This window comes from Archocentrus centrarchus, chromosome 24 (assembly GCF_007364275.1).
Source record: "Archocentrus centrarchus isolate MPI-CPG fArcCen1 chromosome 24, fArcCen1, whole genome shotgun sequence".
In the NCBI taxonomy this organism is placed as follows: domain Eukaryota; kingdom Metazoa; phylum Chordata; class Actinopteri; order Cichliformes; family Cichlidae; genus Archocentrus; species Archocentrus centrarchus.
This window is the reverse complement of record NC_044369.1, coordinates 34,113,617-34,128,467: the sequence shown is the minus strand read 5'-3', so window position 1 is coordinate 34,128,467 and position 14,851 is coordinate 34,113,617. Positions and strand designations below refer to the sequence as shown.

Here is a 14,851-nt window from a genome sequence, read left to right as displayed (position 1 = left end):
CACAGACACAGACACAGACCGCCGGCGGATCACGGAGCCGCCGCCGCCTCTGAGTCGCTGCAGCCGGATAGAGAAGCAGCACAGCCGGCCGCACACCCGGAGCTATGGCCGATGAAGGAGCCCCATCCACGGCCTGCACCGGCTCCAGCCTCCTGCAGCCGGTCAGCGAGATCACCAACCTGCCGCTGGACCAGGTAAGAGCCTCCGGCCCATCTCCTCCTCTCCATCTTGAGGGCCGAGCGTCGGATCCCGGCTGCGGCCGCTCCGGTGGTCCGGCGCTCCGGGGCGGAGGTACAAAGAGGGCGGTGAGAGGGAGAGAGGACGCTTTGTCCCTAAACATGAGGATGCAGGCCTCGTGTCGAGTCCAGCATCTGTGATGGAGGAGAGGCTTCATGCTGCTTATTCACGTGTGAGGAGGAGGAGGAGGAGGAGGAAGATGGATAGCTGAATGCGGCTCTGCGGACGGTTTTTTTATTGTGAGGATGAAGAGAGAAATCATGTTGTTCAGCGGGTCCGCTTCCTCCATCAGCGCGGAGGGGTGGGGTGGTGGTGGGGGTCTCTATCTGTGTTTATTGATCCAGGATTATCTTTTATTATCAGACCCCCTCATTCAGAGTGAAAAACACACAATTTAATCACAGCTCAGGACGAATTTCATTTCTTACCTATTTGATGTTAAAATATCAGAAAAACAAATTTCACATTAATCAAATTTAGTTTTGCTTCTTTGAGCAGACTGAAGCCACACAGGCTGCTGCAGATGTTTCTGTGGATGTGGGACTCCAGCTGCTCCTTTGTGGTGTTTGTGGTGTTTCATGAAGCTCCAGATGTTTCAGTGGGTGAAGGTCTGGGCTGTGTTCAGGTCAGTTATGGACCCGTGCAGCTGGAATACGAGCTCAGTGAGGTCAGCTCATCGTCTGCTGGAACAAGAGCTTCCCTGAAACACACGGAGAACCTGGAGACACACATTAATGGGGCTTCTGATTGGTCAGGGCACGGGACGGTTTCCATTCTCTGGCTTACGGCCATACCACCCTGAACCTGCCCGATCTCGTCTGATCTCAGAAGCTACGCAGAGTCGGGCCTGGTTAGTACTTGTATGGGAGACCACCTGGGAATACCAGGTGCTGTAAACTTAGGGGTAGCTGTAGCACTTAGCTTAGTTAATCATGGTGCTTGTATGAATGGGTGTGAATGGGGTAAATGTGTTGTATAAGCACTTTGAGTGCTCAGACAGTAGTAGTCCATTCGCCTCAGTCCACCTTAAATGAGCTCAGATGGAGATGTTTCTGGATCTTGTTCCTCTGCATGTTCTTTGTGTGGTGGAGTCTGAGCTTCCCGTGGATGCAGTGAGGAGCTGCTGATGGTTCTCAGACATGTTCCTGATCCTGTGCAGTGGTTTCCAGCCCAGAATCAGGTCTGAGGGTCTGAACACCACCAACATCCAGCAGCTCTGCACCTGCATCCTGTGTGCTCAGCAGATCTCAGAGCAGGTATTTGGTCAGTCCGGCAGTTCCAGACCTGTGGTCCTTCACCAGGTGAATGCTGTGGGCATTTTTTCTGCAGCATTTAGTTTTCAGTCATGTTCAGTCATGAAAAGCAACAAACTGTCACATCGGAGGGACCAAAGGCTGAGGAACAGGAGAAAACGGGTCGATATTAAAATGAATCTGTCACAGAGCAGGACTGCTGAGCGTGCATCAGTACAGACTGACTTCAGGACACGAGACAAACACGCTGAATAATTCAAATCAACAAAACAAACTTTATTTATATTGCTCAGGTAACAGTAAAACACAGAGACAAACAAACTGAAGTGAAAATGACAGAAAAACTGAAAATTTAGGGAATAATATCAGGAACGTCGTTCCCACTGAATTCTGTTTAAAGAGGTGAGCAACCCCGCTGACCTCACTTCCTCCTGCAGGTCATTCAGAGCCTCGTGGGCCCTTGGGGGGGGGGGGCCCGAAAAAACACAGACTCTGACAGGTGGAACAGGTACATGCTCCTGCCCTCTGATTGGCTGAGGGCCAGGCCTCTGGAGGCTGAGCCAGATCAGGTGACCCTCTGGTTCAGTTTACTGGTTTTACTGGGAGATACTGAGCTCTCCCAGTATCAGGTGTGGACTGATGTCACTGTGTTTGGGTTTGTTGTCCCTCCGCAGAGACAGAGACATTTACGGAGTGCAGATCTGAGGCCGAGGGACGAGCCGGCGAGGTTTCTCTCTTTAAAACTCTGAGGCAGGGCGTGGATGCTGGTGGAGGATCTGTGAGGGCCTCCGGGTTTAGAGAAAAGCTTCAGGTGTTTGAGTCAGGAGGACAAAGAAGCAGAACGTTTCCTTTTCTGTGAGGCGCACTGAAGCAAAGGTCCAGGATGAATCGTCTGTGGTGGGGCCGGGCATGCAGGGGGCAGCCTGAGTCTGGCTGTGTTTTCTCCTCCGTCAGCTTCTAATGAACCCGACTGTTACGTAACGACGGCTGGCAGGAAACAGCAGACGCACCCTGAGCGTCAGCTGAGCGTCAGCTGAGCGTCCGGGTGTAATCGCTCAGTTTACACAGCATCCATTATTCATGGCGACACGCTGACAGCGGCTCAGGTAGCATCATCAGATGAACACAATACTGCAAATACCAGGAAAACTCTGATAATACCACAAATACTCTGATAAATTATAGTATTAGTATATTATTTAAGTGCAGCAACTTTACTCTGTAAATACTTTGTAAATACTCCAGACGTACACCCTGAAATGAGTCAGATAAATACTCTGACTTCACGCTGGAAGTACTCTGTAGGGGAACCTTGAATTTGATTCTTAAAAAGGGATTTATTGTGTTTAGACGTGTGAAACACGATGAAGAACTTCCTCCTCCTCCTCCTCCTCCTCCTTGATGAAGAGCACAGCTGAGGAGCACTTCCAGCTTGGTGGTCGTCGTGCAGGAAGCTCTGCTAGGAGAAAAAGGCTTCCATTTTGTGCCTCTTTGAAATACTTCCATTTGTCTTTATTGTCTCACAGAGTCATGTGACTTTTAAACCAAGGCTGACTGGACAGAGAGCCACATGTTGACCACACATGTAATAACTGGGAGTCTGATTGGTTATGTTCCAGGCCTCACCTGGTGCTCAGTGAACACCTGCCTGATGGGTTTATGGTCTCAGTCGCTGGTTTCTGACTGGATAAAACATGAAGTTCATTTTGGAGACGATGGTCCCATCAGAGAGAGGAGCAGGAAGCAGGGCAGAATTAACCAATGAGCACGTGGCATCCCTCAGTGAAGGTGCTCGAGGAGGTCGGGCTTTAATGAGTCTTGGCGGGTCTGTTTTATGAGGTCTTGGTCTCCTGATCAGCACGCTGAGGCGCTCTGACTCTGAACATCCCCTGAAGCTGTTTATTGCTCTCACACAGGTTCCTGCTCCTCTCACCTGGACGTCCTAAAGCACCAATGAGCTGCTGTCTGTTTCCTCTGTCTGCAGGTGAACTTCGTGGTGTGTCAGCTCTGCGCTTTGGTTTCTGCCTTCTGGTTTCGTCTCTTCCTCCACCCCAGTAAAACCAGTCCCTTCATCAGACACGTGGTGGCCACGCTGCTGGGACTGTACTTCGCTATGTTCTGCTTCGGCTGGTAAGACGCTCTCTGACCACGAGTCGGGATCATTAGAGCTCAGGTCTTCAGAGTTTGGGCCGGTCTGAATTATTCTGCAGCTCTGACGGACAAACATACACGACACCCTCTGGATCTGCAGAATGACTCAATAATGACGTGTTATGAGCAGAAAAGCAGAAAATTTGACCCAACTGCCCGTCTGATGAAGCCATCAATCTGTTGATTGGTTTATAAAACCTTTGGAAATGTGAGCAATAATAATCAGCCCAAAGCAAAGATGGCAGAAATGTTTCAAATATGACGTCATGAGACCAGAACAAAGAGTTTTTCATCGTGATTACGTTTCCTTTCTTTATGACAGACGATTAATCGACAAACAGCCAATCAAAACCTTCCTCAGGCTTTGCTTTGTGTAATTTTCCACACTTACATCTCAGTACTGTTCCAATAAAATAACTCAAACTTGCAGGAATAATAATTCGTTTTTGCTGATCTCCAGCTTTATGTTTTTATCCTTGGACTGCACCAGAGGAACCAGCACCAGAAGCCTGCGTCCTCCTCGTGCTGGTCCTAAACTGGTGCATCAGTTTTTACCAAATCAATATTCAGACTGGAACATCTTCACCAGGTTGGTTGAGGTCTGATTGAGGCAGATGATCAGGAAGGGACTCTATTAGAGCAGCTTTGCTTTCCTCTGTCTGAGGCCCTTTTCCCACCTCCTGGGTTCCGGTGCCGGTGCCAGAGTTCGAACCGTTCTTTGGGTTTTCCACCGTGGAAGCACTCGGTGCTTGGCCAGAAAACGGGTTCAACTCTGGTCCCACAAACTAGCTGGTCTCGAACCAGGAACGCGTGATGAAAGCAGCAGAAGGGCGTGAATCTGCCATCTCAACATCCAGTTTTCTACCATATTACATGTGTATTACATGAGAAAAGCGAAGCGATTTTGATGGCTGTGAATTAGGTTGGGCTCTAAGGCTGAACTTGCTGCTTTGTATCAGTTCATATCACAGATAAAAGGACACAAAGTGCGTACTTGTCGTCTTGCTCTAATCGCTGTCTGTGTTTCCCTCTGTGCTGCACACAGATGCTGCAGTAGTTTGGTTTGGACCCTAAAACGTATTTGCAGCACAGAAAGGGGAGCGTGTTCTCCCACGTTTGTGCGCTTCGGCTTCGTGTCGTCGAGGACCCGCCCACACTCATACGTAAAGGAGCAGTTCACAGAAACGCGGTGGGAACGCGGGCCCGTTCTTAAGGGTTCATTGAAACCGTCACCAGCACTGGCACGAGTACCGGCACCTCAGCGGTGGAAACATAATATGAAAATCTGAGATGACCATATAAGGATTTCCCCCTCTCTATGACATCATTCAAATCCAAGAGCAGAAAAAACTGTGATGAACTGAGTGTGCAGAGCAGTCTGCAGCCTGAGCTTTGGGCTCACAGAGGTTACTGCACATGCACTGAGCTCATTATTAGGAGCTTCATGTTTGATATGAACATCCAGCGCAGGAACAGCAGGCTCCAGCAGGCCTGCAGAGCCACTGTAAATAGAGATTACATCTTCTGGTCAGTTGGTGTTTGGAGATGACGATCTGTGTTTTCTTTGTTTCACAGGTACGCTCTCCACTTCCTGGTTCAGAGTGGACTCACCTATGGCATCATGATCCTCACTGGAGTCGAACACATGCACAAGTGAGCTTCAGACAGGTCGCAGCTTCATTGCAGATTGAGAGCAGACAGAGCAGGAAGCACTGAAGCTCCAGAGGAAGCAGCAGGAGCTCAGGGTTAAAGGGCAACCTCAGTCACATCCATTAATCGCGACCTGAGCTTTTCTGGAACTCACATGATAAACTGTTCTTAAAAATGATCCAGACTTCAAACTAGTGCAAGTCTTTAAATCTGTGGAGCTACAGACAGAAATCCAAGTTAGCCAGATCATCACACAGGTTGAAGACCTCACTGAGCCCATCAGGACCGCTGACCCTGAAATTTAACCATAAACCTCTCTGTGTTATTCCAGGTACAGCCTCGTGGTGGCGCTCACATATCTGAGCCTGTGTCAGATCACTCGAGTCTACGTCTTTGACTACGGCATGTACACTGCTGACTTCACAGGGTAACACCTCCGCTCCTGCAGCACATCCTGATCGCAGCTTCCCGTCTCCAGGCTCTAACTCACTGCCTTCACTTTCTCTCTCCAGCCCCATGATGGTCATAACACAGAAAATCACCAGCCTGGCGTTTGAGATCCACGACGGTGAGCCTTACTCTGGGGCGGGCTGATTTTTGGTGAATCCTGCAGGCTTTACACTCAGGTCTTTGTGTTTCTGACAGGAATGGCTCGAAAAGAGGAACATCTGACAGCAGGACAGAAGATTCTGGCAATAAGGTTTGTTTAAGGTAGAAAAACCATCTGTTTTTTTATTGGAGCTGAAGTGACCATGTTTGGACAAACAGGTGGAGCCTCTGACAAGATGCATCCCTACATGGTAGCCACCTGTCTATCGCAGGTATCTCCACTTTAAATCCCGCTGCCCCAAAGCATGACAAGTTTCAATTGTTCTTCTGGACATGCAAAATACATTTAGTACTAAATTTAATGGTATCAAAAAGCAGGCTTCAAGTTAAATAATAACACTTCACTAATACTTCACTGGACTCAAATCAGGAGGCTGAGCTGAAGATGCTCAGATCTTCACTGGGAGTGAGCAGGATGGATTAGAAATGAGTCCATCAGAGGGACAGCTCAGAGTCAGAGAGGCTGAGGTGGTTTGGACGTGTACAGAGGAGGGAGAGAGGAGATACTGCAGCTGCCAGGCAGGAGGACAAGAGGAAGACCTCAGAGGAGGTTCATGGATGTAGTGAAGGAGGACATGCAGAGGGTTGGAGTGACAGAGGAGGATGCTGGGATAGGGTGAGATGGAGACCCCTAAAGGGAGAAGCTGGAAGAAGAAGACTACTTAATCTAACTCAAGTGTACCTACATTTAATATGATGGCTAGCATATTCTGGTTGTGTAGTACACTGGTTTACATCTGACAAGTGAAAGACCCCTGGTTTGATTGTGGGAGGATTCAAACATATAAAGATTATAATTGTACAAAAAAATACAATGAAACCTGAGTGGTAACTCCCTTCAATATAAACAGTGAAAATATACAATAACATAAAAAAATATATTAACAGTCTGATGGAAGAATGAGATATATACAACTATGTACACAATGCAATCCGGATAAAACCAGATCAAATCAGAGGCATGTTATACATTAATGTAAGAGCAGGCAGGTAGATAGTTATTAGGCACAGACGAGCTGGAGACTAAACTGGAAATCATAATGTAAAATCAGACTTTGTGCAAACGGCTCAGATTGGATACTGACGGAGGTACCCGCTGTAGCGATGTTTGTCAGTGAGGGAGCAGCCAAACAAAGCTTCTCCTCCTTTCATATTGTGGTTAACTCAGTCAGGATAAATTAAGGCCACGGTGTTCTCTTAATGGTATTTTGTTTAATGTACCAGCAGTTTCCTACCAAAAGATGTTAATTCTTGGTTTAGCTACCAAAGCTGCTAACATTCATTCAGCTGGACGAGCGCCAACGTCTTCGGCTGGGATGATGGGTTCTTCAGTAGCAGTAAAGGTTCTGGGCTCATCGTATTACTGACTGACCATCCAGCTGGTGACTGTAACCACCACGAAGTGTCCTTATCAAACATACTGTCCTCTCGGCTCGTCTCGATCCCGTAACTCCTGATGCAGTCGTAGGACTTGTCCACTCCAGGCTTTGCTGTGGTTGGTGAGGGTTCTGCGTATCCGTGAAGACCAGCATTTTCCTTTTTCCCCTCTCCCCTGACAGTTACTGGAAGGATGGTTTGGCCATGGCTGCACCATTCCAGTTTGCTTCTTCCTGCTGCTGCTAGCAGGTGTTCACATGGACCTATAGACTTCATTTTTATGTATTACACATTACTTGTTACTTTTATTAAAAGCAATCCAGTACATTGCTTAATTACTCACCAGAGAAAGTAATTTGTTACATTAATTTCATGTTACGCCAACCTGAAACATTGTCACGCATTTATCAGTTAACAGTATAAACCTGAGGCTACAGACCCACACACTGATACAACCCTGAAAAATAATGACAACAGATGATCATTGTTTTAGTGTTTAAGTTTGAGCAAAGGGCAAAGATGGAAACAGCCCAGACAGACTACAGAGGGACCGTCACACTGATTCTGCTGCAGAAAATGGAACAGGGGAAACAGAGGCTGCAGGCCAACTGCTCATCTCTGCTCATCTCTGTTAATCTCTGTTTATCTCTGTTCATCTCTGCTCATCTCTGCTTATCACTGTGCATCTCTGCTCATCACTGTGCATCTCTGCTCATCTTTATTCATCTCTGTTTATCTCTGCTCATCTCTGCTCATCTCTCCTCATCTCTCCTCATCTCTGCTCATCACTGTGCATCTCTGCTCATCTCTGTTAATCTCTGTTTATCTCTGTTCATCTCTGCACATCTCTGCTCATCTCTGTTAATCTCTGTTTATCTCTGTTCATCTCTGCTCATCTCTCCTCATCTCTGCTCATCACTGTGCATCTCTGCTCATCTCTGCTCATCACTGTGCATCTCTGCTCATCTCTGCTCATCACTGTGCATCTCTGCTCATCTCTGCTCATCTCTGTTAATCTCTGTTTATCTCTGTTCATCTCTGCTCATCTCTCCTCATCTCTCCTCATCTCTGCTCATCACTGTGCATCTCTGCTCATCTTTATTCATCTCTGTTCATCTCTGTTTATCTCTGTTCATCTCTGCTCATCTCTGTTAATCTCTGCTCATCTCTGTGCATCTCTGCTCATCTCTGCTCATCTCTGTGCATCTCTTTTCATCTCTGTGCATCTCTCCTCATCCCTGCTCATTTCTCCTCATCTCTCCTCATCACTACAAGTCTCTGCATTTGAAGTTCAGGCTCAGTGCTGCTGGTCTTGGGTCAGCATGCAGTCAACTTTAACATTACTCTGGGTTCCTTGCTTTGCATTTCACCATCATGATCTTGTTCTTTCATGCAATAATATTTAAAGTAGTCTATATCTACACTCCTCTAAAGCGCCACCATTGTCTTCCTCCTGCTCAAAAACCAAAATTAGCTGATTGTAGCGCACATGCTCAATAAGAAAAAGTCATGTTTGCCATTTTTTTCCTTTCTTTTCCCAACATGCAGATAGTGCTGCTGATGTTCTGCAGATCTATCAGCAATTTTTGTCTTCAGCTCCTTCCTCACTGATGACTCAGACATATTTAAACTGGTTCTGTCTCATTTCTGCGCCTGAGCTGTGTCCAGCTGCTGTTTGTCATTAGTCTGTTTTTCTGTGTTTTGTTCCGGCTCAGACTTCGCAGATGTTGAGTCCAGCACCAGTTCTGCAGCTACTGCTGGGAGAACATCAGTGCAGCATGAAGCTGAGGGCTGAAACATGAAGAAACGCTGGCTGAAAGCATTTGTGTTCACTCCATCTGAGGATTACACCCCATCACTAGTTATCTGCTAGAGTTATTCCCATTCCAGTTAAACATACTTTCAAAATACTTACTAAATTTAGCATTTATCTAAATGCTAAAGCTTACACATGCTTAATGGACGGGTACATTAACAGCACTATTACTCTACAAGCCTCATTAGCCCAATCATGCTCATTCATATAGCTCTTTATTCAATGTCCAGGGTCTTCACAGTAGACCTCCCACCTCTCTGAGCAGGGCTGTTTCTTCAGCACCACCTACAGGTGGCGCTGCTGTAGATGGCACTGTGGTGAGCTGATCCTACTGGTCGGCCAGCAGAGGTGGCAAAAGTACAGACATTCTGTACTTAAGTAGAAGTACAGATACTTGTAGAAGTACAGATACCTGTGTTAAAAATACTCTGGTAAAAGATGAAGTACTGATTCAACTTCTTTACTCAAGTAAAAGTGTAAAAAAGTCAGAAAGTAAAAGCAGCTGTTTGGAGGATGTTTCTATCAGATATTTTTGTGCAAAGCTAATTGAACCTTGTACTACATTAATGTAATAATTAAAATATTACATGAGAATACAAACTTTATTTCAATGTAAATTCTAATTCTAATGAACGCACTCAGCTTGAACACTGTTCTGTAGAACATGAGCAGAGAAACAGAAAGAGAATTTAAGCAGCTCCGTTTGCTGTTACCTACGTTGTAGAGGACGACTCTGCCTCATCACCTGAGCAGAAGCTGAGTACAGTCAGGGGTTACAGTGGGATTCAGCAGGTGGGGGGGGGCTCTAAGATGGGTCGTAGTGGCTCAGCGTGGGGGAAAGAATCACAGCTCACAATCATTTCCGTTGTAGCTCCAGTAGATTTTCTTTGTGTCAGGCTGTGATCAGCTGCTGCTGCTCTGAGTGGATTTACACAACTGACTGCACCGTCACTGAGCAGTCCTTACCTTTAACTCTAACCTCTCTGCTTCCTCGTTCTCCAGCTCTGAGTGAACGTTTCTCTCATTCTGGGAAACAGAATCTGTTCTTTTAGCTAGCAGACACACTGTGTGACTAACTGCACACAAACACTTTGTGTATTTGCTGATATTTGGTGACATTTATTTTCACTCCTCTTCAGTAGCACTAGCTAAGATGCTGAAGCACAACTTACAGACATCTGCCCTCAATCCGGCCCCCTCTAACCCCTGATTATATGCAATAAGCCGCGGGGATGGATATGCTAATACGATTGTTCCTCCGTTTAGGCTCAGATCGTTTTGATGTTTGAAGGCGCAGTGACGGGACACGAAAACTTCCCTCAGATGTTGAACCTAAAGTAACGAGTCTGTTTGAAAATGTGAGGAGTAGAAAGTACAGATATTTGTGTAAAAATGTAGGGAGTAAAAGTAAAAAGTGGTCAGAAAAATAAATACTCAAGTAAAGTACAGATACCTGAAAAATCTACTAAAGTACAGTAACAAATATTTGTCCTTCGTTACTTCCACCTCTGTCGGCCACTTAACCCTTTGTGTGCTTAGGAGGATGCCCAGTCTGCTGGAGTATTTCAGCTACAACTGTAACTTCATGGGGATCCTGGCCGGACCCACCTGCTCCTACAACGACTACATCGCCTTCATTGAGGGAGACCCCCGCCGCCACAGGGACCCAGAGGATGACAGGAAGTCCAGCAGCAAGCTGAGGCAGAGCGAGCCTTCGCCAAACGTAGGTCACATGACTGCCTCAGGTCTGACCTTAGGTGTTCTCATGTAGACCAAGCTCATCAGTTGACTGACATAAACTCCTCAGGAGGCTCATTTTCTCATAGACTTGTAGTTACAGTCAGAGGAGTCACCCCCTGCTGGGCTTTAGACAGAATGCAGGTTTAAGGCACTCACCTTTGTGGTGTTTACAGGAGCAGCTATGAAGCTTTAAACTGAGGAACGTAGTCCGTGTTTTCTTTTGTTCATGTCTGTAGTTAATGCTTGAGGAGCCAACATGTTGACTGAAAATTGAGAACAAACTGAACCTAAAGAAATGCTCCGTGTTTCTCCTCAGATGGAGGTTGTACGTAAAGTGGCCACCTCCTTCTTCTGCCTCCTGGTGTTTCTGTCGGTGTGCAAGGTTTTCCCCGTGGAGCGAAACATCGACGATGACTTCATCGCCAACACACCATTCTATGCTCAGGTGGTCTACCTGTACCTGTCCATGCTGACCACCAGACCCAAGTACTACTTCGTCTGGACGCTTGGTGGGTGGCTGAAACCTGTGAGCTTTCTTTGGTGGTTTGTGCAGATAAAACTTCCTGTAGAGAATTTGGATAGAAACCAAAATCATCCGTCCTGAAATTCAAATTCAGCGTTCATTAGCTGCATGAACACATTGTTCGATCTAAAGTTCTGACTGATCTTATACGTGCAACAGCTGACGCCATCAACAATGCTGCCGGCTTCGGCTTCAATGGTTATGACAGCGACGGCTCTCCTCGCTGGGACCTCATCTCCAACCTGAGGATCCTGAACATTGAGGTGAGGACCGTCAGGAACCTGCACTTATTTACGTGTCACTGAAAGGTTTGATGTGCCATGGGTTAATGGATCTCTGTCTGCTTTCAGTTTGCCACCAGCTTCAAAGTTTTCCTGGACAACTGGAACATTCAGACAGCACACTGGCTCAAAAGGTCAGATGCAGTTATCCTGTTTTACCTGATCTGGGATCTGTACAACATCAGTGACTGTTACCACCATGGAAACAGTCACTGATGTTGTTTTGATCAGTGAACTGTTGCTGGCTGTAGATTTAACACCATCTTTGTGTCTTATGGATGAACCTGCATCACCTGGCATTTGTAAAATGCACAGACCGCAGCTGCTTGTGACCTTTGACCTCTGATTGACAGGGTGTGTTATGAGCGATGCCCCTACCATCCAACAGCAGCCACCTTCATCCTGTCAGCCATGTGGCACGGAGCCTATCCAGGATATTACCTCACCTTCCTCACAGGCACCGTCATCACGCTGGCAGCCAGAGCGGTGAGCCGGCCCCGCTAACCGTTAGCTTTTAGCTGTTTTCTTCACGTTCATCAAAAAAGTGTAGTGACGACCGAGCGTCAGTCGACAGAGTTGAGCTGATTTACTGGTCAAAGATCAAACTCGTAGCCGTTAGCTCATGTTGGTGTTAAACCTTTGTTGTGTCCATGTTAGCAGCTGTCTGAAAAAAACATCTCATCCTCACAGGTCAGACACAACATTCGGCCATACTTCCTGCACTCATCCACCCACAAACTGGTCTATGATGTCATCACGTGGGCAGCCACTCAGATCGCCATTTGCTACACGGTGGTACCTTTTGTTCTGCTGTCTGTGGGTCCATCCATGAAGTTTTACAGGTCAGTAAGTCAGACAAGTTTAACACAGGTTTAATCCAAGTTTAATCCAGGCTTATCCCAAGTTTAATCCAGGTTTATTCCAAGTTTAATCCAGGTTTAATCCAGGTTTATCCCAAATTTAATCCAGGTTTAACACAGGTTTAATACAAGTTTATCCCAAATTTAATCCAGGTTTAACACAGGTTTAATCCAGGTTTATCCCAAATTTAATCCAGGTTTAACACAGGTTTAATCATTTCTGAAACCTCCTCTCTGCAGGTCCTGGTACTTCAGCCTCCACATTGGGTGCATTCTGGTGGCCGTGGCACTGCCTGTCAAACCGAGACATCTCCGTCTCAAAGACCAGCAGAAGAGCACCATCCAGGAGCCTCTTCAGCGCCACCCAGAGGCTGCAGACAGGAACTGCAGCCAGAGGGAGAAAACCACATGAGTCGAAGGATGAGAAGCGATCATGTAACATCATGTACTACGTGGGTGTGTATAGAAGGACGAGGAGGTGAAGGTCACTGGGAGCTTTCTGCTGGCCTGGGTACAGAAACATGATGGTGAACGTTGAATTATTTGGAGTCACAGGGGGGTGGGGATGAAAACAGGCCCTGTGTTGTACTGTGTCTTTAAACGGACTCATGACTGCTCATCCAGTCAGATTCAGACAGATGTGTGATGTTGAAGGATTCATGTGTATAAATACATACAGTGTAAGTTCACATGGAGCAGCTATTTGGGAACCAAGCTGCCCTGAACTGTCATGATCACCTGTGTAGTGTTTCTTTCTGGTTAAACACCTGCTGACTGTTGATGTGCAGGAAGAGCGAACAAAGGAAGGACGGATGGAAGAATGACTCAAACGTCTGTTATGAAATAATGGAAAAAGCAGCAGGATGAGTGAACCACGCGTGACCTGAAGTCAGACAGGTTTAACCACTACATGACAGTATTCACAGAGGCTGGGGTTCGAAAAGTGCCGATAACTGTTCCACTCAGTCGCCTCACGTGTTTGGGTTTGTGCAGGAGCGTTCCCCGGAGAGGACGGCCTCACGTTTACATTAGTACATGTTTGAATCAGGTGATTTATGTCGTTTCATTCCAAGCAGTGTGTGCAGTTTGGTGTTTGTAGATTTAGCTTGAAGGTAAAATGAACTGAAATGCAGCTCAGTTCAGATTTCTTCAGGTAAAGGATCGTGTAGTTAGCAGGTCAAATGATCTGGTTTAAAGAAACCAGTGCTTCATCTCACTAGTTAAAGGAAACCCATTCTGCTCACCTGCAGCTCATTTTTATTCTCACACTCAGCCATATTATCCTCGTGTGATTGACAGTTTAAAATAATCTTTACTTTGTTTTATGTGGGCCCCTCAGTTCAATAAACCCTTTAGCTCCTCTCTCTTCAAGGCCCCCTTCCCTAAAATCCCACCTTCTCCTGATTGGCCAGGTTCTGGACGCCTGCTGAGGGGCAGCGCTCGGTGCCTCTGAGCTGTACGTCGTGGACATGCCTACAGGACGTGCCCACATAAAGAGCTCTGCTGTGATGAACTGAAAAAAATGACATAAAAAGTTTGAAGCTGAGTACTGCGAGCAGGTTTCTGACTGGATTACTTTGGATTACTGTGGTTTATGTTATTACTTTGACCTTGAGCCGTGTTTCATATGAACACATTTCAGTATTTTGACAGAAAACAAAGAAAGTACCTTCAGCAGGTGAAAGTGTTGCTGCAGCTGCTGGTTTAGGTGTTAGAAGGTTTATTTTGGGGTCGGTTCAGCAGCTTCATGTTTCAGGTCTTCTTCCAGCAGTTTACGACGGCGCCGTGTTGGTAGCCCCCCCATCGTGGTTCTGTGGCCCGGTCTTTGGATCCAGAAGGACGTCCCGTCAGGAACGGCTGCATTTCCTGCTGTGTGTTTTTGAAAATGAGGAAAGCACATCTCTGTTTCCTGTTGCCATGTTTGTGTTTTCAGTGTTGTGGGAGGCGTGTGGAGATAATGTTCTGGGAAGCAGATGCCTCTCTGTGGGCTTCATGAGGGCAGTATGTGTTTTTGTAAATGATGTGATTAAAGCAAATTTTTGACACCTGACCAGGTGAATGCGTCCGTCTGTGATTATTGCTGGGTGGAGGTATGACTGTGGCATATCGACTCTACCCTTTAAACCCTGATAGGAATCGAAGCAGAGAACAGCTCCTGCTCACGTCTGTTAATAATTCATTAAATAACGCCTCAGATCATAAACTCACTGGGTGCTGTTTCCAGAGTTCAGAGATTTTACCAGCACAGCATGTATGCTGTCAGTCTCACGTATGAAATACATAACAGGTGTCTGTGACCTTCACACGGCCTCCAGCCTCAGCAGTTTGGGGTTATGTTGTTTTTGCATCAGTCT

General features: G+C 46.5%; 1 protein-coding gene and 1 pseudogene across 1 annotated transcript; both read left to right on the top strand.

The window, feature by feature from the left end:
• The first annotated feature begins 2 nt into the window (after positions 1 to 2).
• On the top strand, positions 3 to 14,547 carry mboat2b (membrane bound O-acyltransferase domain containing 2b). The gene is made up of 13 exons (XM_030722080.1): positions 3 to 194; positions 3,475 to 3,620; positions 5,217 to 5,294; positions 5,623 to 5,718; positions 5,804 to 5,859; positions 5,937 to 5,991; positions 10,633 to 10,816; positions 11,150 to 11,342; positions 11,516 to 11,619; positions 11,707 to 11,771; positions 11,991 to 12,123; positions 12,328 to 12,479; positions 12,738 to 14,547. Exons 1-13 carry the CDS (start codon positions 105 to 107, stop codon positions 12,907 to 12,909), a joined length of 1,524 nt encoding a protein of 507 aa, XP_030577940.1. The 5' UTR covers positions 3 to 104; the 3' UTR covers positions 12,910 to 14,547.
• Positions 1,018 to 1,136, top strand: LOC115774974 (uncharacterized; annotated as a pseudogene).
• Positions 14,548 to 14,851: the final 304 nt, after the last annotated feature.